The sequence below is a fragment of the Arabidopsis lyrata genome, assembly GCF_000004255.2.
Source record: "Arabidopsis lyrata subsp. lyrata unplaced genomic scaffold ARALYscaffold_2, whole genome shotgun sequence".
Classification (NCBI taxonomy): Eukaryota; Viridiplantae; Streptophyta; class Magnoliopsida; order Brassicales; family Brassicaceae; genus Arabidopsis; species Arabidopsis lyrata.
Window position 1 is genome coordinate 19,143,752 of NW_003302554.1, and position 22,128 is coordinate 19,165,879.

Consider the following 22,128-nt stretch of genomic DNA (forward strand, 5'->3'; position numbering starts at 1 on the left):
GAAAAAAAAAAAAAAAATTTGTGTTTGTGGGGGGGGGGGACGTAAATAGGTGAAAATAAAGAAACTTACGGGTCCGGCATGGTCTCTACAATGAATATCCCACCATGATTTGCCTTGGCCGTCCAACAAGCCGCGCCCTACGATTGCAAGTCCATCCACTTGATCGAATATGAGCCATGGTATTACCCCGTTCTCACCATTTTCCCACTTCTTTGGATCACTCTGCGCTATCATCTCTCCATCGATCTTTATATACATCAACAAAATAACTTTATAATTGACTTGGAGGAGGCTCATATTCGAGTATTCATGTAACATCAATCAAGTAAAGTGGTGGAGGGATATACAATGAAAAGGAGAGGTTTGGGTATGCAAGGACCCGTGAAGTGAAGGGAGTTGAGGAGGAACACCTTCCCTGCTGGTACATTTACACTTCCCATTTTGGAGCTTCCCTTACATGCATCCTCCCACGCCTTTTGGAACGCCTTGTTTTTTGTCCACAAATGATCATGTCCAACAATGTTTACCAAAAGTTAAAATTTTATATGATGACTAAATAATTAAGCTGCTTGTAAATGATATATATACACACCAATAACTTACAGATGTATCATCGGCAATTCCATCCCCGACCGCTCCATATTTCATCACCGATTCACCATAGCTTAACCCGGGAAGTCCTAAAATTGCAACGAGTACGATAAAAACCCGATCCTACATACATATGTACAAAAAGAGGATTATTTTTTAAATCAGGTCTAATGTTAGTAAATATATATAGGCAAAGAGTCTTACCATTTTAACGAGAAATGGATCGATCTTTGCAGAGTTGAATAGTGGATTACTTTCATATTGTCTTAAGACATATATATAAGGGATTGATTCAAACCCCAAATTGACAGCATTGGATACAATTACAAATGCATGCACTCTGTTTGGTTTTCTTAAATTGCTTACGTATCTATTTATGGATACATATACACGAGCATCTAAGGATTCTCTGTATGTGTTTCATTTGTAGTCTTAAGTTTCCTCTAATATGGAGCGCTATCCTAGGATTCTTTGTACTGATATTGTTGAAAGTTCAATGAATTTTCTAGCAATAAAGGAAATAGGCATTTCTTTTTATTTAAAAAGTTAATATTTCAAATTAATAAAAAAGATTGATTAAGAATTATAATGGTATTAAGTTGCTCTGTTTTATGTCTTATCACAAAGACTAAGTTTCTTGTTTAGCATGAAGATCCATGATTCAAGAATCAGTACCAACATTTTACATTGCAAGACTCAATCCAAGAAACACAGCAAAAAGTAAATGACTTTCGGATTCACAGCCAGGCAGTCAATAGAACATTATCTTCTTCAGGAAACTGGAAACAAGTGGTTTCACAACTCGAGAGCCTAAAAAAGTATGATCAATAGAAGAATCTCTCTCGTCCAAGTAACCCAACCAGCCAAATTAGAACTCAGTAGGATCCTGTCTTTGTGAGTCGCTTGATCTTGTCTTTGTCTGTCGCTTGATCATGTCTTTGTCTCTTAGTTATTCACACACAGAGACCACAAGACAGGAGGAAAAACATAAAGTGTAGGAGGACAATTTTGGCACAATTCAAAATCTAACAGAAGACAAGACAATGTAGATGCATCCCAAACATGAGCTCCAACATGACTCAATTATGAAGACGTTTGTGAACATGTTTTCAGGGATTATGAGAACACATCAGAGCACAAACACTCGAGAAGAGGGATCTTTAATTTCGAGAATCTCGCTCTCAACGATAAGTGTTCGACATCCTAATAGTCAGAGAATCAAATCGAGTACAAAGCGTCGAGATCGGAGAACTGTTAAAGTTCTCATTTGTTTGAATCAACCAAAATGATCAAACAACTTGTTCGGAATCGGTGTTTCTTCTTTCGTTTCTGCTCTGGTCTTACGCTCGCCTTCTTTGCTGTTTTGTATTTGATTGTTTATTCTGTAGATTTTGTTTTTTCGGCTACTTGTATTTTTTGTAATTTCTTTTGAAAATTCGAAAATGGTTTAAAATCTTCACATTTTACCAAAAACAAAAAAAAAAAAATACTCGGATCAATGCAGAGCAAAAGGAGGGCATACCATTTCGATCATGAATCATTGCCTCCGGAATTTGGCCAAGAGAGAAAGGAGGGAGCAAGAATCATTGCTTTTGCCTTGTCTCTCCTTTTTTTTTCTTTTTTTCTTTTGGGAATTAAACTCTGACTCCATCCATAAGACAAAGCCCAATGCCACCTGGCGAATGCATCAACGCACCGATGCATGTCAATATCATATATCCTTTATTTATTTTTAATTTTTTTAACCCAAAAAATATACTAATAAAATTTGCTATATAATAATCCCATATTTTACAAATTGGGGAACCGATAAAATTTGAATACATGTATCATATCGATTTAAATGTTTATTTTTAGATGTTTCCTAATTAAATGGTAATTAAAATTTTAAAACACAAGGTTTGTGAGACAAAAATCTCATGAAATCATTTTGGAGTTTACAAAAGTTGAAATGAAATCCCATCTCTAAACCTTCAGATTCATTTACAATCCATAAATCATGGATCCTCATGCTAAAAAGGAAAACTGGTATTGTCGATCGGCAAAACTGGTGGTCACTTCTGTCATCACAAGATTCACAACCCACAGATTTGACCTCTGGTCTTTATATTACGAATTTAGAAAATAAATGAAACATTAGATAATATATAGAGGAAGAATTTATTGTTACTAATCTGTACGTGATAAAGAAAGAGATCACAAGTTTAGTTCATAGTAATGTCTTGGTGCCGTCAAAAAAAAGAAAGTAACTTCTTGGTCTTGACTTTTCCCCAAAGTCAACAGCAACGTTTCCCCAAAGTGAAAAGATTTGAATAAACGTAAAGAGACAACAATAAATTAATGTAAATGCTTTTGATTTTCTCCGACAAACTTTAGCTATCTTCTATTGGTCGTCAATTCTACCAATTGGCATCATTTGATATGTCTCTTGTCTCGTCAGTCCTCATCCGTCCCCAACTTCCATCGTGGTTCGAGATGACCGGATTATGATTTTGGTTTCAATAACAGAAGACAATGCCAATTTGGTGGGTTTGTTTTATGATATTTTTTGGTTCCAAACTAAGTGATTTTGTGAAGGTTAGACGGAAATCATAATGCAATTAATTAGTCTTTTATTTGTGTACGTATATCACCATGCGATACCTCATTTTCAGAATGATCACACTGAGCCAGGACAGCTTAGCCGGCCAAATGGAAATAAGGGGGCATGCTCTTTCCCCATGCAAATGTATCCTATTAATATTAGTGTATCTATACACATGCACCTATATACATGTATTTATGTACTAAAGCTTGTGTATGCTATATATATATATATACCAAAAGCATGTGTATGCATGCTATATAACTTTGGGTTTGGGTTTTGAGAAAATTGTCAAGATATGGATTCATCAAGAAATTATAAACGATGTAGTTTTGGAGCTGCACTGTTCGTTGTCAACATCTTCTTCTCTCTCATATCTCTACACTACAATATATCTGGTATACATACATATCCAAATCCCTGAAATTTTTTTTTTTTGAAAAAGTAAATCCCTGAAATTATTACCCCTTTGTTAATAACTTTCTGATTATATGTACATGTATGTAGGGGCACATGGTCATCAACAAAGAATGAAACAATCGGTTTTTGGTTCAGAGCCTCCCGTGTGTGCGACAAAGTGCCTGAACTGCAAGCCTTGCCTTCCTTATCTATTTGACATTCGTGGTGCTCATGATGATGATGATGATAGTGAACCATACTATCCGGTTAAGTGGATTTGTAGATGTAGAGACAGAGTATTTGAACCTTAAGAACAGTATATATACATTATTTATATAGTGTTTTGCTAATGATTCTCATGGACGTTCATGATGCCCATGAATGATGGTATCATGATGATGGTTCATTGAAAATTGTCGGGATTATACAATCTTTTGATATATAATCAGGTAAACATCTGTTTTCAAAAAAAAAAAAAAAATCAGTTAAACATCTACTCGTTGCTTCGCATGTGTTCATAATTGATAGTGATGGTGTATTGGTTTGTAATTGTATTAAGAAAAGAAAAAAAAAAAGTTGATGATGTGTTTGTCGGTATCTATATGTATCATCCATGTCGTATGACACACGGATCCACATGCGTACTAATTTTGGGCCTGAATTTTTATGGGCCTTTAAAGAGCAGCCGGAATAGAAAAAAGTAAGGATATGGGCCTACTTAGCATAAAGTTTCAAACTCCAATAACGAAGATTTTTTTTTGCAAGTCAAACAACACTCCCACACCGTACGTTTTGGTTTACCTGTCTGTCAGATAACGACCGTCTCATCTTCTTTTTGTAAGTTATTACAAATTTACAATGCTATTTTTTTTTTTTTTTTTTGACATCTTTGGATCTACAAAGCCCTATTCATAGTCAATTTCTATTATGTGGAGTAACGTGATTAAGTGAAGTCGAACTCCGGTAGGAAAGACGGAGTCAGATGGACTTAACCACTTGACTAAAGCTACATCCCCGTTATTACAATGCTATTAGGGATAAAAATTTAAAGAATAAATTAATTCAGCTAATTAAAAATAAACAAGTCAAATACTAATTTATACAATTTAATTAATTTAATTATTAAAAACGAAAATATATTATTAACTTAAAAAAAAAGAATGACTAATCAAAAATAACATATATGATTTGATATCTAACTTACCATATTAATTTGTTATTAATCATTATACTTCACCTCTCATCTTTATATGATTCTATTTTTATGAAACAAATAAATCATCATATCATCCATATAACAAAAAAAAATAATTTTTTTCTGCATATGCCAAGATTTGAATTTTTAAAAACGAATATAAATTGTTAAATCTATGAAGGGTCAAAAATTCACATTTGAATAATATGTTTCTTTTAACCAAAAATAAGTTCAACAAAAATTTCGACTAAGTAACGGGTCAGATTTTGAATATTTATATTCAATTTCATACATTTATTTTTTAAAATGTATTATTTTATATACTATAATAATATTTTTAAATATTTTATTTTGCAAAATATAAAATTAGTTTTACTTGATATTTTTCAAGAATATCATCAATATTTAAAGAATATCATCAATAAATACTCTAATTTGAGTTTTTTAAAACAAATATTTATAATAGGCAGTGGGTTGAACATAATATATTATATTAACAAATGAGTTATGATCCTTATAACTGTTTAAATATTTCTGTTTAATTTTACTTATTTTTTGAAATTCATTATTTTATATACTACAAGAAATATGTTTAAAGATTTTAATTTGGAACATTTAAAATAGTTTAATTTAATATTTTAATGAATATCATAAATATTTAATAGATTAAAAAGATAAAAAAAAATTATAAATACTTTAGTTTGATTTTCTAAAAAGATATATTTTAAAAAGTTATAGTAGGCGGAGGGTTACATGTAATATATTATATGATATAAAATTATGATCCTTATAATAGACGGCATGTTAAGATTATATGATCAGATTGATTAAATAAGGTTGACATCACAAAATATTTGAAAATTTGATTGTGCAAGCAATTTTGAAAATAACAAATAATAGATTGTGCACGCAATACTTTCATTAGGATTCTAAAATAAAAATATAGACTCCACGACGCACGGGTTGAATTTGGTATATTATATACTAAATATATGTTCATAACATATTCGATTACGCGAATGATTGGTAAATTCCGTAGTTACCTCAAACAAATCTCTATTTCAACAACCAAAGAATTAGAAATTGAAAAAATAATTTTCCAAATTAATTCAAAATAATAGCTAACTTTCTTAATTAATTAAAATAATCTACGTTTTAGAAGCGATTCATTTATATTTTGATTTTTGATCTAACTGAATTATATGCAATCTTATTTTGTGGTTGTTAATATAAATTAACTCATTGTTGAGACCATATTAATTTCTTAAAATAATTTTATTTTCTGTTATTATATCGTAAAAAAATATATCCATAATTGAGTATAATTAAAAAAGAAAATAGATTCATTCTAATATTATATATATGGAGTATGGACTGACAAAAATCTAATTATATTTTTTCAATTACTATTAAAATATATTACAACTTTATTCTAAAATATAATAGGGGCTTTTGCAAAAATACCACTTTTTCAATGCCACTTTTCAAAAATACCCCCTTTTTAATACCTTATAAAAAATGCTCTTAAAAATATAAGATTTACCCAAATATGTATGTAATATTATTAAAACATACAAAAACTACATTTCTATGTATCTAAAATCTTATAAATACTTTATAAATACCTTATAAATACTTTATAAATACCTTATAAATGCATTTTAAATACCTTTAAAAACCTTTAAAATATCTTGTAAAACCTTTGAAAAACCTTAAAAATCCTTTAAAATAACTTGTAAAACCTTTAAAAACACCTTATAAAACCTTATAAATACTTGGATCGAGTCTTCAAATAGTAGTTACAATCCATAAGTACCTTATAAACCTAATAAAACTTTATAAAAATTTCAAATTTAAAAAGAGACATTTTTTAAAATGGACATTTAAAAGGAGCATTTTTTGAAAAATGGCACACCAAAGGGGGTATTTTTAACAATTTCCCAATATATAATATATAAATTTTGTAATAAATAAAATTCAACTCGTACTACAGTACGGGTGATGATCTAGTTTGTGAATAAATGCGCCTCCGTAAGGAAGGAGAAATTGAATATCGAACATTTGAACCTCAGGGTCAGGCATCACATCCTAGTATGATTCCTTATGTTGATGTAAAAATGGTGGTATATCGGACCAATCAAATTCATATATTAATATTTGTAATAATTGATAAATCAGAATCGTAATGAATTATTTTTCAGCTCCTCAAAATGATCTTAGAGAATCTTATGTAAAGTGGATCATGCACGTATCTTTATCTTCGCAAAGCTTCGAAAGAAACCTTCAAAAACGTTATTATCTACCGAATACATTTAATCGATAGCGTGACAAAAGAACAGAGCCCGTAGTTGATAAAAGCATGATGAATGTGAAGCACTGAGAGAGATCTCACCGCGCGCTTGCCGTATAACGTCTCCGTCTTTGTAGGGATTCGTCAGCTGAAGTCTTAAAAGTGTCGACTAGTGTCTCGATCCAAGATAACACTGTAGCTGACAGTTACGTTTATAGTTTGTCTACATCTCATACGCAACGCAGCACCGTTAATTTTCTGTGTGGAAACGAAACTACTATATAATGATGTCGACAAAAGGGTGAAGGGTGGGTCCCGCATTTACCCATGTGGTTGTGGTCAACGTGTCCAAGTACTAGAGGCTGTGTTTTATTCCGATCTTTTTCTATCAAACCATGGTCCCGTTCCCGTATAATTATTTCACTTGGCTGGTGTCAACTTAGAGACCAATAATATATATACACTTATCTTTTACAGTCTAAATTAATTAGGCGGCTTACCATTATATAAAGACTCTAGTAGGCTACTCTCATTATACATTATCTAGTACTCATAAGTGGTTCTTGTTTAATGGAGTTTTTAATTTAAAACATTTGGTTACCGAGTGGATCACCATGTTATTGAGAAGCACATCTGCTCCGATACTGAACTCGTGGCTTCCACAACACTGCTCCAGAGAATCGTCTCCGGAGCCGGAGTCACAGCTCCAGCGCAGGTCAAGATCGTTGTCTCTTTTCTCATCAAAGTCAATAGATGGACACACTGGGGAGGTGTTGCATCAAGCTCTCTCCGACCACAAGGAGAGTGTTCTTAAATCAAACAGCAGCGAGCACAGCTATAAAACTCCAACATCAAACAGGCAACGCAGGTCATCTTTAGATGAAACACGCTATACAAAAAAAAATTTGGATCGGTCGTCACCTTTCTTGGTGGAGAGGCTCTTCTCGAGCTCTGGACTGGGAGACAAGGCCAGTAGTGATGATCGTCTGGAGACTCTTGTTAGTGGTGGTGGTGGCGGGATGGGAAGCAGCGGCGGCAAGATTTGTACTGGCGGTGGTGTGGGTGGAAGTGGTATTGACGGCGGTGGGAGTGAGGACGCTACCGACACGTATTACAAGGAGATGATCGACTCGAGTCCAGGAAACTCGCTTTTGACCGGAAACTACGCCAAGTTCTTGAAAGAGGTAATAAGTTCAGTACGATTTTGTCAAGGAAAATATCTTTATTGGCCGTCCGTTTATTATAGTTTTTTTTTTATAGGATATTTATACAAGATATTTAATTAGTAGAAGATCCATCCACGTGTAAAGATTGTATTGCGTCCCAAGATAAAAACTAAAAAATATCATAGTTTTCTTCATGTTTAGTTTGAGGGGATGGATATCCTAGAGGAGAGGAAATAAACGTTCTCATCGAAAAAAAAAAAATCTATATTGTATATATGAACAGGTGAAAGGAGACATGAAGAAAGCAGAAGAGTATTGTGAAAGAGCAATTTTGGGGAACACCAACGATGGAAACGTTCTATCTCTCTATGCTGATCTCATTTTGCACAACCACCGAGATCGTCAAAGAGCCCACTCTTACTATCAGCAAGCCGTCAAAATGTCCCCGGAAGATTGGTAATTTTGCAAAGTACCTTTCTATAATTAAACCATTTTTGCAAATTGAGGAAAAAGACTTCATGATGATAACAATATTGTAATAATGGTGCAGCTATGTGCAAGCTTCATACGCAAGGTTTCTGTGGGATGTGGAAGAGGACGAAGATGAAGGAGAAGAAGAAGAGCAAAGGAGTGATGAAACTGGCCATGTGCCTCCAACTACCATCTTCCGTGATTTTCCCCAACACACTTCTATTACCGCATCATCCTAAGACACATATATGTACACCTTCGCGAGTGTTCGCATTTAAATAAATAACATATATAGAAGCATGTTTAATACACATATTTAAATGCAATGTGCGTGTATAATATATGTTAAGAATCTTTGTATAAGTTCTGTAGTCTTTACTCGTTATAATATGGATATGTACTGCTATTTGCAGTATATATGTGTTCTTTTTGTATTGTAAATGAAACTTACCCTGTTCCTATCGAGATAGACAAAATATTAGGCAGATGTTTGCTGAAAGTATGATGGAATTGATGATACAGATCGATTTAATTGACACTTGACATCATCAGCCAATTTTAGCCAATCGACAGATACTTTGGAATTAAAAACCAAAATATCTTGTTCGTACTTGGGCCTAGACGTCTGATTTCTCGTTAGTAAGGAAGGGAATAAGAAACATCCACATGATAGTGGGCTAATGGGCCATAATTAAAATTCAATGTGACCATTCCACGAAACGAGAAAATGATTATAGAACGGAGGTGTGGACGACTTAAATGCGAGGAGATTTTTGGGTCATATATCTTACTCTCTCTTTTTTTCTCTCTGTGACACAAATTTTCTATGCTATCACTATCTCCCATAGATTTGGAGTATTTTAGTTGAACCGTCCTATAAAGGCTATGTCTACGGAGAGAGAAAAATAAATGGAACACTTAAAGGGTTTGGTCGCTTTGATATTTAAATTTGCACCTCGTTCAAGCTGTAAAACTTGCAACTTTTTGCCTAACTCACCAACAAAAGCAAAATGAATTAGACACAAAAGTAATGTTATCTACAACTAACTCTTTTCGTAAACCCTTTTTTTTCTTCAAATCAAACAGCTGTAACTGAGTAGTAATTCAAACCAGATTACAACAGCATGGGAGCGACGAGAAATAACGTGTGCAAATCGTTTCCTTTGAAGCCGACAGAAACTCACAATAATAATTATTTGCCACTCGGTTTTGCGTCCCACCAAAAAAGAAGAAAACAAAAACAAGAAAGGAGAAAAATCAAATCAGAGATCTTCTGCGGAAGGGTGCACCTGTTCCTCACCAACCTCAAGGAGATCGTCGCCGTAGATTTGATCAAGCACAAGAACCAATCCCATGGCAAAGGCTCCATCAAAACCGGGCTTCACGTTCAACGAGAAAACGTCTTTTCCAAGCATCACGTTCGTTGACGCATCCATTTTGCGCCTTATCTCCGCCACCTTCAGCCTCGTCTCCGCCTCCACCACCGTGCAGCTCCTTGCCCCGAAACTACCTTCTATCAGGTACTCGCTGCACTGGTAGTCCCCGTACACCTCCACCGTCACACTGTTCCTCCCGATTATCGACGATCTCCTGACACCGAATATCGGTTTCTGGCCGTCCGATCTCTCCCCGAGATACCCCTCCCATCTCCGTCGCAAACTCGGCCTCTGTTTCACCAATTGGAATTTTTTTTTTTTAAAAGGAGTAAGTTTAACTCTCAGTTATCCAAATCTATTAAAAAAAAAATCCAATTCCAAGAAAAACCCCTTTCAAATATTAAAAAAAGAAATCTATTTGGTTTCATACACAAACGAATGAAGAGAATGAAATAAAGAAAGGAGAGGCACCTTTCGTCGGAGGGTGAGGAGACAACGGCCGTGAGCGTCCATGAGGACAACCTCGTCGGTGTCGCGGGTGTTGGGACCACCGTAAGAGTCCACCCGAAAGACCAAACTTCCCTTGCAGTCGTAAACCGTGAAACCATCGCCGGCGAAAAACAGAGAAGTTTTCCGAACAGTTAGGCTCCTTTCTTCTTCGTGTATAAATTCATCGTCCACAAGCAAACCCCCCTTCATGATCGAATGATGCTTTAGTTAAGCTTGAGTATACTTATTGGAGATTTGAAAGGAAAGTGAAGGTTTGGGAAAAGGAAGACAATGAGTCCAATATTTATAAGACGACGACGAGCTCATATTCCCACCCCACATTTTTTTTCCGGTTTAAGCTAATGCTAACTGGACACGTGGCGCTGACTCGTCTCCTCAATTTTTTTTCAAAAAGTTTTCAAGTACATACATGCGCTTCACTAGGCCTGGGCAAAAAAACCGCTAACCAAATAACCGACCGAACCGAACCGAAAAAAACCGGTGATTCTTAGCAAAAAATCTTAGATTAAAATACTTAAAAATAAAACAAAACTCTGTAAATTGCTAAGAAGTGCTAAGAACCGATAACCAAACGGTTAACCGAAATATCTAAAAACCTATAAGATACCCAAAAATAATATCCAAAACTATAATTATAAACTCAAAATATTAATTATTTTTAGAATCAAAATAATCAAATACTTTAAATAATCAAAATATTCAAATATTGTTTGTTATATTTGTCAAAGTTAAATACTCTTTTACAAAATTGAATCAAATTTTAATATTTTTTTCTAATACTTTCTTTTTTTGTATTTTTTTTGTGGTTAATTTTGGTTAGTTTCGGTTAGTTACGGTAAATTTTGGTTAGTTTCGGTTAGTTACGGTAAATTTTGGTTAATTTGGGTAAAAACCCGAACCAAACCGAACGTGATAAAAGTTTGGTTAGTTACGGTTATCTATTTAAATATCCAAACCGAACCGAACCGAAAGGTAACCGAACCGAACCGAATCGAAATTTTTAAAATATCCGAATGGTTATTATATTACCATATCCAAACTAACCGAAACCGAACGTAACCGAACCGAAACCGAATGGTTAACCGAATGCCCAGGCCTACGCTTCACTTCACCGTTAATTTTTTTTTTACGTCACGTTAACATTAGAGCATCTCCAATGGTGTATCTTAGGTGATTCTTAGCAAAAAATCTTAGATTAAAATACTTAAAAATAAAACAAAACTCTGTAAATTGCTAAGAAGTGCTAAGAATTATATCTAAGCTAAGATTTTTTTGGTGTGTTAAGAAGTGATGACGTGTCGAGTGGTGGTTTGTCTGAGAAATGAACAAAAGGAAAAAAAACAAAATCCCGTGTTTTTGTTTCTTCTCTCCGTCGACTCTCTCTCTATGTCTCTCTATTCTTCGACTCCTCCGACAGCGAAATCTCTTCGACGCGTTTGATCCGCCTCAGATCTCTCGCTCTTTCGTCTTCTTCTTCTTTCCGATTTGCACATCGTCCTCTGTCATCGATTTCACCGATAAAGTTACCGAATTTTCGTGCTTTCTCTGGTACCGCAATGACAGATACTAAAGATGCTGGTAAGGATGCTGTTCAGAGACGTCTCATGTTTGAAGACGAGTAAGTCTTTTCTTTGATTTCTTATTCTCTCTACTTTGATTTCAATTTTTGGGTGTTGCCAAAATTTTACATTTTTCTTTTAAGTCGTATTCACGAACCTGGTTTGTCTTCATCGTTGGGTCACTGGGAAAATGGAAAGAAAATTGACTAAGTTAGGTAACTGGATTTGGAGTTTTTTCGATTAACAATGATTTAGGAACTTGGGTCTGTTGATTTGTCGACTTTGATGTAATAAAAAATGAGTTTTGGATTTAGTACTTGTTAGGGCCATCTTTTTTGGTATCTTCTGTGAAAGGTGTCATTGTTTTTAGGAGGAACATAGTCATGTTTAGCTATGTTCACAGGTTTTTGGCCAACAATAGATTCTTCGGATATATATTTTTGTATATCTCCTTTTAGACAATTTTCTGATCATAATGATTGATTTTTTTGCTATGATGGAAGTGTTTCCTCTAAGATTTTTAGGTTTCTTGATGCATAGTACAAGAATCTATACGATCTCTCCACCTTAATTTAGTGATTTGATTCTTCGTTTTCAATCTTGCTTGCAGATGCATTCTTGTTTATCGTTCTCCTATGACTGAAGTCATTGAACTTAGTTACAGTTGGGGGGATCAAGAATTGACATAGCGTGGGTGATTTGATTTAATGTTGATCTAGCTAGCACCTTTGAGTGTCCATGAAATGTCTTAGGTCTCTCCGTGAATGTGAACATACTAAAATGATAGGAGGGCTGTTTAATCTCTGTCTATTCCCTTGTTCAAGATACTGATACCTTTTCAAATTTGCAGGTCATCTGATGGTTGTTCTCCTCTGTTTCTCTCTGTGACATCTTCCCCTCTGTTTCAATGATGATACTAGCAATTCTTTAAATTCTCCTTTGTAATGTGTTTTACTCATTGTTACTTGTATTGTAAGACAATGTTTTACAACACTTTGAATTTTTTTTTTCTTAAGAACCCCTTGATTCTTAACCATTGGAGTAGTAATTTGTTAAGATCTTCTCTAACTTTTCTTAACTCCAAAACAGTGAAATTTTAATTTAAAATAAGGCTAAGATTCAAGGTTAAGAACCAATTGGTTCTTAACCATTGGAGATGCTCTTAGATCATTATGTTCGATACAATTAAAGAGTTTAACAAACGTAGGGGATGATGAATTCGTGTTTTAATTTTTCTTCTTCTTTTTTTAATTGGCTTATACGTATAACCTATTTCAAGTTCTGTTTGACTTATTGGGTGAAGTGAGTTTTTGGTTCATTACTCTAATCAGTATATATAGAGTACGTAGCCCCTAGCAAAATTATAGCGTGTTAAATGATACACATATGACATATCTTATCAAATTAGGTAATAATTTCTCAATCACTTCCAGCCTACTATGCGTTGTGTTATTACCGTAAATGTGTTACCGTTCAGATTCAAACTAGCATGATGACAAACCAAATAAATAATTTCCAACATTAGTTGGTTTTTTCGTTTTGCTATTAATTACTTAAGTATTACATATTCGTGTATACTTTTGAAGATTCTTGTTCTTGTTTGACGGTCTTAGGCAACATTATAACCTTACACCACTTATTTCTTTCCGATCACTGTTTCTCCTTCACTCCTTTTTCCGATTCTAATTAACAAATATTCCACATATTATATAGAACGATTATACAACCAGTACAGATCAAAAGGATACTTTTCTTTCTATCTTTAGTATTTATTTAAATAAAGCATCTAACAGTGTGGGCATCAAAAGTTCATATTATTGATTCCCCTATATGATTAGTTAACTATAAAGTCTATAACTAATCTAAATCTCATTTTTATAACGTGTAACATTAGGGTAACTAAGTACTAGTGGATTTGAAAATAATGGAGTCACTGGATTGCATCTCAACTTTTATAAATTAAAACTTACAGCTTTACAAAATCTTATCATATTTTAAAACAAAAGAAAAGGAAAAATCTTCTCATATCTCGTCGTTGATATTCTTATACTCTTTAGTATTTTGTTTCTATATTAAAATATGAACCTTCCATGTACCATCAAGGTCCATGACCAGCTAGCTTAGTCAATAGTATAATACCAACCTTCTTTTATAAATTGGTCCTGAAACGGAAACGAAATAAAACTGTGGAAAATGTGTGTTATCCCGGAGTGTATGAATAAGGGACATAAAAATAATACACATATTATTTCAAATAGACCCATCAAGTGGCCTGTATGGAAATAAAGATTCTCACTCCATAATTGAAGATAACATAATCAATTAATCATAACGTTCTCATCAAATATTACAGAAATAGCATAGTATTTTCTTCTTTGTTTGTATGATAACAGTGTAGTGAAAATTTTAAGCACTATATATATATATATATATATATATTACTTTTATATAATTGAAGTCCAATTTTTTATTGATCTCTTTTAATATGGTTAAGTTATTTATGTCTTGACCATTGCGAAATTCATTTAACAGATGTAGTAAGTTCCATAAAATAATTTTAGTTTTGGTTTGGATTAGTTTATTTTGAGAAAGTAGTAATGATCAGAAGGGGATATTTTGCTGAAATATCTAATTAGGTCAAAAGTACACCTAGTAATGATCAGAAGGGGATATTTTGCTGAAATATCTAATTAGGTCAAAAGTACACCTGAATTCGGATTCTAGATTGTTTCAATAAATATCTAATTTTAGCTAATTCTGGAATTATAAGTCCAAGTCGATCTGACCCGATTGGGTAAAGAAATAAGGAAAACGGGTAGAAAACGTAATGAAAACGTTGGTAAAGTCGGTCTCTAACCTCCAGCACTATGACAATGATCATATCTAACGCATGTGCTCTCAATTTTCTCAAATTAGATCCGTGCCAATATCATTTTGTTTTTTCTTCTTCAAATAACAAAGCATATTAACATGTATCATGAATTTTTTTTGTTTAAGCGTAAGTATAACAACGATATTAACACAAACTACGGTCTTATTTGTTTTGTAGACGTTGGAAAGAACAACCCAAAACCTGTCATCATAGACTTAACAATGATTAATTTAATTTCCCTCTAAAATTAGCGTGTGTTTCTCTTTCAATCAGAATTAATTGTGTCTAAATTGTTGAAAACCAAGACAAAAATCCAAACATATATTAATTGTCATAAACGCAAGCTCATATAAAAACATTAAAAAAAAAAAAAAAAACTTTATGTTTCTGCATCAATATAGAAAAGGAGAAGAAGAAGAAGAAGAAGGCAGAGAAAGATAACAACACAAGATTAAGAATCAAGAGAACACTGGAAACTGCAAAGGTATTAGGATACAATCAGGGCTTCGGCCTAATCTCGATGCCATAAAGAATAAGGCCTTTCTTCTCAAAAGGCCTCTTTGTCTCCTTGAGGCTCATCTCTATTTCACCCATATCTCCTCTCCTTTTAAAGAATTGCCCCAATTCCACCTCGTACCAACCGTCTCTTCTCAGCTCAGCGGACTGAGCTTCATCACCGCTTGGATCTTGCATGAGACTAATCATGGAAGGCTGAACATCATCAGTGCTGTCGGTGTCAGCCAAGAAGACAAGAGAGGCCTCTACAGGCTGGCGAAAACCGTATGGACTGGGGTTCCATTTGAAGACGAGGTAAGCGGCGTAGAGGGTGTCATCAGAGAGAAGGGTAATGTTGATCTTGCCAGTGATCTCAAGCCACCAGACCATGATGAGCTCAGCCACTTCTCCGAACCTGTTTGGTTGTGTACACAAAAACCATTTAATATCTGACAGCAGGGTGTGGAATAACGCAATGGAGAAGAGGAATTAGCTAGTCTAGTTTGTAAGACAAAAAAGAAAGAAAGAGACCTGGTGTTAGGAAGAGAGATCCAGTGCCAGTATCTTGGATCATGTCCCCAAACAATACTCAAGGCCCTCGCAGCCATCATGTAGCACTTGTTGCCACTCTTTCTCTCCAGCGAAAAGCTCTGTTTGATTACACAATTCAGTACTCAAGACTATATATCACAGCCAAAAAACAAAGATAAGACATCCCAATTATCTTGAAGACATTTATTAAAGCCCAAAAGTAGATTGATTCCACATGTACTTAGGATGATGAACATCAATTTTGGTCCTTGACCCACACAACGTTGACAACAATTCTAGACTTAAAAGAGTATCAAATCAGTTCCAGATGATCGGGTAAAAAGTACCAAATCAGTGTCGTTGAGAAGAAGAGGGTTATCGACGAGGGAGAAGAAGAGCTGCTTCCTGGTGGGGAGACCAGCAGGTGCCGCAAAGCCGGCGGGGAAATCAGTCGTCGGTAAGAAATGGTTCCAGACATCGTCGGAGTCGGCGGCGGATCTGAAGATCCTGGAGACCGCCGATGATCGGCAAACGTCGAGAGGCGTAGTCAAGGAAAGGATTATGGCGACGCAGTCTTCTGGGAGATTATTCATTGCGTGCTCCGATTGTTGTTCGATTTGAGCAAAGCATCATCGCTCACATTTATTTAATGAGACTTTTATAACCAGAGACAACCAGAGACGTGGAAGTCGTGTATTAGTCTATTTTTTAATCAAACGTTATGTGCAAGGAGGATGAAGCACACCTGTCCATTCCTTACTCGGTTTTTCAGATTTGCTTCCATGAGAGACATCTACACTAAGCAAACCACCTGTCTGTCACACTTTTTCTTCCAACTACTAATTTTGTTTTTTTTTTTTTTTTTTTTTTTAACGACTACTTTCATTGATTAATCAAATAGAGTGATCCTCATGGAGGATGTTTACAACCCAAGGAGGAACAAAGAAAAAAGATTCAAAACATAGATATCCTTGGAAGTGTTCTTTTGCAAGACGGTCTGCCGCTTTATTATTATGTCTACTTGTCCACTTGAATTCTGCAGTTGGAAGTTTGTTCTTCCAGAAATTGGCTTCACGTATCCAATTGTGCACGTTGAAATTAAGAGTTTCACCATTGACAAGCTTTGTGACTGAATTGTTATCTCCTTCGAAAATAATATTTGTAAAACCTTTAACCCAGGCTTGCTGCATTGCCATGATCAAGGCTTGTATTTCTGCTTCCAAGACCGAAGAGCACCTCTCTCCTATACTATGACCTGCATATAAAAAGAAACCATCGGAGTCTCGGAAAATCCAAGCTGCTTGTGAGGGTTGCCCATTCTGAAAAAATTTGCAGTCGTAGTTGCATTTGACGTATCCTTCTTTTGGTTTCGTCCAAGCTGAAGTTGTTGATCTGAATCGACATGAATTTGAAGTCGTGACACTTGTTTCCGTTGCCCAGCAATCTACCCATTCTTTTGCTTCAATCTCTGCCTTGATTTTATCTTCTTGCCAATGACTATCCTTTTTTTGATAAACCAATTGATTTCTACTTTTCCAAATCCGCCATAGAGTCCATATAGGGAGCTGTCTTTCCAAGTCCGAAAGATTTTGGTTGTTGTAGCACTCAATGATGGCCCTGAACTTTTCTTCAAAAGATCTTGTTGGACGAATGCTATGAAACACGGAATTACTCTGCCATATAGCTTGAACATATTCACAGTCGAAAAAAAGATGTTCAATTGATTCCTCTGCTTTGTGACAACGGTTGCATTGACTGTTTCTTGTGATTCCTCTGTAAATAAGTCTTGTACCTGCAGCCAAAGCATTAGATAAAATCCTCCACAAAAAGTGTTGAAGTTTCGGAGCTGTCTTCATCTTCCAAATTGCTCTCTTCAATTCTATAAGGCCAGGAGGAGGTGCAACATCATTGACGTATTCTGGTAAATGTGTAGCTAACCAGTACCTTGACTTGACTGTATAAAGACCCGTATCATTATAATTCCAGCCTAGAAGATCCGGTACTGATGTCGGGAAAATCCTGACATTGGAGATCAAAGGAATGTCCTCTGGTACCACATGAAGCCTCAAAGTATCAATGTTCCATCCGGTTTGTCTCGCATTCATCAAATCTTTCACGTATCTCAAGTCACTGTTAATTCCTGCAAGACATCTTGGTGCCCTTGGTGGATGAGTAGGTAACCATGGATCCAACCAGACATTAGTGTTTTGACCATTACCTATCAGTAATCTCATTCCTTTTCTTTCTTATCCAGAAAATCAATTAATCGTGTTACACTTGTGATTTGTTTTTTTTGCTCAAATTCATTTATTTCAGTCGAACGGGCCGTACAGTGGGCCCACTCTCTTCTATTCTGTCTCTCATATATAAGCCCAGTTTCTTTCTTTTTTTCCTAGTACAAACGTTTATGTTTATGTTCACGTAAGATCATATTTTTGACCAAAAAAAAGGATGGGTAAATAAATCTCATATGTGGGATATCTAGAAAATACAAAAGGGAAATATATAATTTTAATTTGCCAAGAGAGTAACAACAAAACATCATTAGAAGAAATGGTTTCGCTTCGGTACCTTACAACACACACTATCACACACTAATTAGCTTTCTCATTTATCCTCAAGTTTATGACAAATTAAAATCATTATTCTACATTGGATATCTGACTCCTGCAGCTAATAGCCTCTGCTGCTCCAGCTGCAACCATTCAAATGTTAAATCCCACAAAATTGTTAATATTTATTACTGTCAAGGTATATGTGTACAGATTAGTTAGACTCATGACTATTTGTGTGTGTAAGGTATTAATAAAGTAAGTAAGTACCTGGAAGAGTTCATGCATCATGTTCTTGAGGTAATGATACTCATGCTCTACTACCTCCAGTCCTCTCAAGCACCTGAAGCATAGTCACGTTTTGGCACAAAACCATTAATTAAGTATAGATTGACCTATACATATCATAGATAATATATTTTCCCAATAGTAATACAAAGAAATATATAGCGTTATTTTTTTTGTACCCTGGGCGGTTGCTAAGTTCAGAAGCAGAACGCAAAGCAACGCATACGTTACGAACCCTACGAGCACCAATGCTGGAACTGCTTCCCACCAACTGATTCAGGTGTAATCCTATTTTCTTGTAGTCCGAGAATTCTCTATCCATCCTGCTCATTCATTTATTAACAATCATCATTCATATACGTACGTATACATTTTGGAACTAAAAAAAAAAAAAAAAAAACTTTGGAACACATGCACATTATAATTAACAAAGAAAGAAACTCACAGCAATAATCTAAGGTTCCGGAGTAACTTCTCGGATTCGTCAAAGTAGATATTAATGACATCATACACAAAGTTTGGTGAAGTCTCATCTTGAAGCTGCTGAAGCTGCAAGAACTGCTCGTCCAGCACTCCCTGGTGGAAAAGAGAGGCTAGGAGCCGGTTGATGTCGGCTTGAAGCCGGTCCACACCCAACCCCAACATCCACAACGGCACACCCGTCTTGTCCCGTTTTCCGCTTCGATCTTTCCTCTTTCTATATTTTTTTTTACTATTGAACCGGCCGGTCTTGCTTCAACTCCTAGCTATAGAGGGCTTGTAATTCTTGATTTTGGGTTTGTTGAGAGGTATTTATAATTTATATCATGACTACTACATGAGATGAGGTGACCCACACTTGAATTCAAATTTCTAAGAGTCAGGTTACCTTTTTTTCCCCACTTTTAAGTGGAAGAATCGAGGAGAGTGTGGGGAATAAACGGGACCGTCACAGGAAAAAGCACTCTAAAAATATTGTAAGTACTTGTTTGGAGGACGACCAATACACTGTGACCGGCTACAGCCGCCAGCCGGTTACCCCGCGTGACTCTGCCAATAGCGGCGTTCTTCCTCCCGACAACCGGCTTACCCTGTCAGACCAGTCTCCCGCAGCCTCTACATCTACATTTTATAACTTTTAAATATTCCTATATATATATATATATGCCTTATATATCAACAACTTTTTTTTTGTTTTTTAATCAACAACTTTTACCCCAATAATATGTACCTTATTTTTTTTTTGTTAAAATATAATATGTACCTTATTACTTAATAGTGTACATACTTTCTATTTTCGATTCATCACTGTTAAAATTAATTAATCTCATTTATTTTATCAGGTCTGAATAAGCTGATTTCCATTGACTGTAGATATTATATATAAGGATTTTAGTCTATCAAGTTATAATCATGGGAATAACAGTAATGTACATTAGATAATTTCATAATTATTCCACACTCTTGAGTCTTGATTAACACAAGTAGTTTATAAAAAAGTTGAAAATGTGAGCATGCATTAGTTTCTGAGACGGTAAAAGAAAGGCCCACACTTTGTTGCTCCCTCGTATGACGCGCGACTTTTCCACTAACTTTGCAGTGCGTGTTCGCTATTCTCTATGCTTCAAACTCAATCCATCCTTCTCTATTTCTATCTCGAAAGGCCTTTCTCTTTCTCGATCTAATCAATTAATCCTTTTTTTTTTTTTTTTTTCTTATAATGAAACGCTACAAGAAGAATACAAGCAACACAAGCACAACACAGAAACATGCGTGAATTGTTTCCCCGAATTAAGTAAAAACTTTTATCAATAGTTAAAACAAATGATTACGATTCCTCTTTAACTATTTTTAATATGTCTGATTAATATTGACAGAAAATGTTTGTACCATACACATAGTAAACAACAACAGATGCCATTGCCATATATAGAGATTGTTTGGTTTGTATTTTAAACCAGAAAGAAGGACAAAATTAAATAATTGAATTCCGACCAATATGTTCAGTCACACAAAATATGTTACAACATTTCATTATCGTATTCGTATATATCAATCAACTAAGGTAAATTTATAGCTAACTTCCAACACCTCTGGTTACACGCATAACATTGGTGTTTCATCGCTATATATGAATCATGACTCATAAATACTTTCTCTTTTTCACTTAAAATGTCATTTTACCTTGTTCACACATATTAATGAAACTATTAAAAGTATTACAAAATCTTTTATTAATACACTAAATAAAACTATTTATTTTATTAATACATTAAAAAGGGTTTAAAATATACTTTTATTTACAATTCTGCATTAAAAATATAAAACGACATACTTTGTTAAACAAAAACTTAAAAACGATATTCTTTTAAAACAAAAAGAATAAAAAATAAATAGTCATGACATATGAAAATAATAAATAAATAATTATGGCACATGAAAATAATAGAGAAATTGTTAAAAATACCCCTTTTTCAATACCCCTTTTCAAAAATGCCCCCTTTGAGAGTCCATTTTTAAGTTTGCTCTCTTTTAATTTTTAATGACCATTTTACCCTTATTTGAAACAAAATTAGGTCCACAAAATACAAAATATTTTTTGGCGGGAAAAGTGATCCCGCAATTTTCCCGCCAAAACACTTGTAAAAACCTTTAAAAAACCTTGTAAAATTTTCCCGTAAAAATTTTTCCCGCCAAAAAATTTTCCCGCCAAAAAATTTTTTTTGCGGGAAAAGTGATTCCGCAATTTTTTTTGCGAAATTTTTTTGGCGGGAAAAGTTTACAAGGTATTTTAAAGGTTTTTTACAAGGTATTTACAAGTGTTTTGTAAGGTTTTACAATGTATTTTAAAAGGTTTTACAAGGTACTTTTAAGGTTTTATAAGGTATTTATAACTTGTAAAACCTTATAAAAAACTTGTAAAACCTTATAACTTGTAAAAACCTTATAAAAATGCTTGTAAAATCTTATAATATCTTATAAATACCTTGTAAATACGTTGTAAAACCTTTTAAAATACATTGTAAAACCTTATAAATACCTTGTAAAAAACCTTTAAAACACCTTGTAAATTTTTGGCGGGAAAAATTTAACGCCAAAAAAATTGCGGAATTACTTTTCCCGCAAAAAAAATTTTTTGGCGGGAAAAAATTTTACGGGAAAATTTTACAAGGTATTTTAAAGGTTTTACAAATTTTTACAAGTGTTTTGGCGGGAAAAATTGGGGGATCACTTTTCCCGCCAAAAAATATTTTGTATTTTGTGGACCTA

General features: G+C 34.4%; 6 protein-coding genes across 6 annotated transcripts in view; 2 read left to right on the forward strand and 4 right to left on the reverse strand.

The window, feature by feature from the left end:
* LOC9325371 (probable polygalacturonase At1g80170) overlaps window positions 1-884 on the reverse strand; it is a 2,809-nt gene extending 1,925 nt beyond the window's left edge. The window contains exons 1-2 of the mRNA XM_021034516.1: window positions 348-884; window positions 70-246 (exon numbers count right to left, since the gene is read on the reverse strand). Of these exons, the coding sequence (XP_020890175.1) occupies window positions 70-246; window positions 348-440 (270 nt within the window). The 5' untranslated portion in view covers window positions 441-884. The remainder of the gene's footprint in view (window positions 1-69; window positions 247-347) is intronic.
* A 2,039-nt stretch (window positions 885-2,923) lies between these two features.
* LOC9325372 (EPIDERMAL PATTERNING FACTOR-like protein 8) lies at window positions 2,924-3,924 on the forward strand. The gene is made up of 2 exons (XM_021036119.1): window positions 2,924-3,573; window positions 3,683-3,924. Exons 1-2 carry the CDS (start codon window positions 3,474-3,476, stop codon window positions 3,883-3,885), a joined length of 303 nt encoding a protein of 100 aa, XP_020891778.1. The 5' UTR covers window positions 2,924-3,473; the 3' UTR covers window positions 3,886-3,924.
* A 3,554-nt stretch (window positions 3,925-7,478) lies between these two features.
* LOC9323909 lies at window positions 7,479-9,159 on the forward strand. The gene is made up of 3 exons (XM_002887799.2): window positions 7,479-8,243; window positions 8,509-8,681; window positions 8,776-9,159. Exons 1-3 carry the CDS (start codon window positions 7,674-7,676, stop codon window positions 8,933-8,935), a joined length of 903 nt encoding a protein of 300 aa, XP_002887845.1. The 5' UTR covers window positions 7,479-7,673; the 3' UTR covers window positions 8,936-9,159.
* A 585-nt stretch (window positions 9,160-9,744) lies between these two features.
* Window positions 9,745-10,948, reverse strand: LOC9323910 (protein LURP-one-related 5). Its single transcript, XM_002889263.2, has 2 exons — window positions 10,544-10,948; window positions 9,745-10,363 (listed from the first exon to the last, which is right to left on the reverse strand). Exons 1-2 carry the CDS (start codon window positions 10,769-10,771, stop codon window positions 9,959-9,961), a joined length of 633 nt encoding a protein of 210 aa, XP_002889309.1. The 5' UTR covers window positions 10,772-10,948; the 3' UTR covers window positions 9,745-9,958.
* Window positions 10,949-15,306: 4,358 nt separating this feature from the next.
* On the reverse strand, window positions 15,307-16,695 carry LOC9325373 (F-box protein PP2-B11). The gene is made up of 3 exons (XM_002889264.2): window positions 16,387-16,695; window positions 16,040-16,158; window positions 15,307-15,923 (listed from the first exon to the last, which is right to left on the reverse strand). The coding sequence occupies exons 1-3, from the start codon at window positions 16,630-16,632 to the stop codon at window positions 15,512-15,514; spliced, it is 777 nt and encodes a 258-aa protein (XP_002889310.1). The 5' UTR covers window positions 16,633-16,695; the 3' UTR covers window positions 15,307-15,511.
* A 1,831-nt stretch (window positions 16,696-18,526) lies between these two features.
* On the reverse strand, window positions 18,527-19,999 carry LOC9325374 (pseudo histidine-containing phosphotransfer protein 6). The gene is made up of 4 exons (XM_021035918.1): window positions 19,325-19,999; window positions 19,059-19,202; window positions 18,862-18,934; window positions 18,527-18,734 (listed from the first exon to the last, which is right to left on the reverse strand). Exons 1-4 carry the CDS (start codon window positions 19,522-19,524, stop codon window positions 18,687-18,689), a joined length of 465 nt encoding a protein of 154 aa, XP_020891577.1. The 5' UTR covers window positions 19,525-19,999; the 3' UTR covers window positions 18,527-18,686.
* Window positions 20,000-22,128: the final 2,129 nt, after the last annotated feature.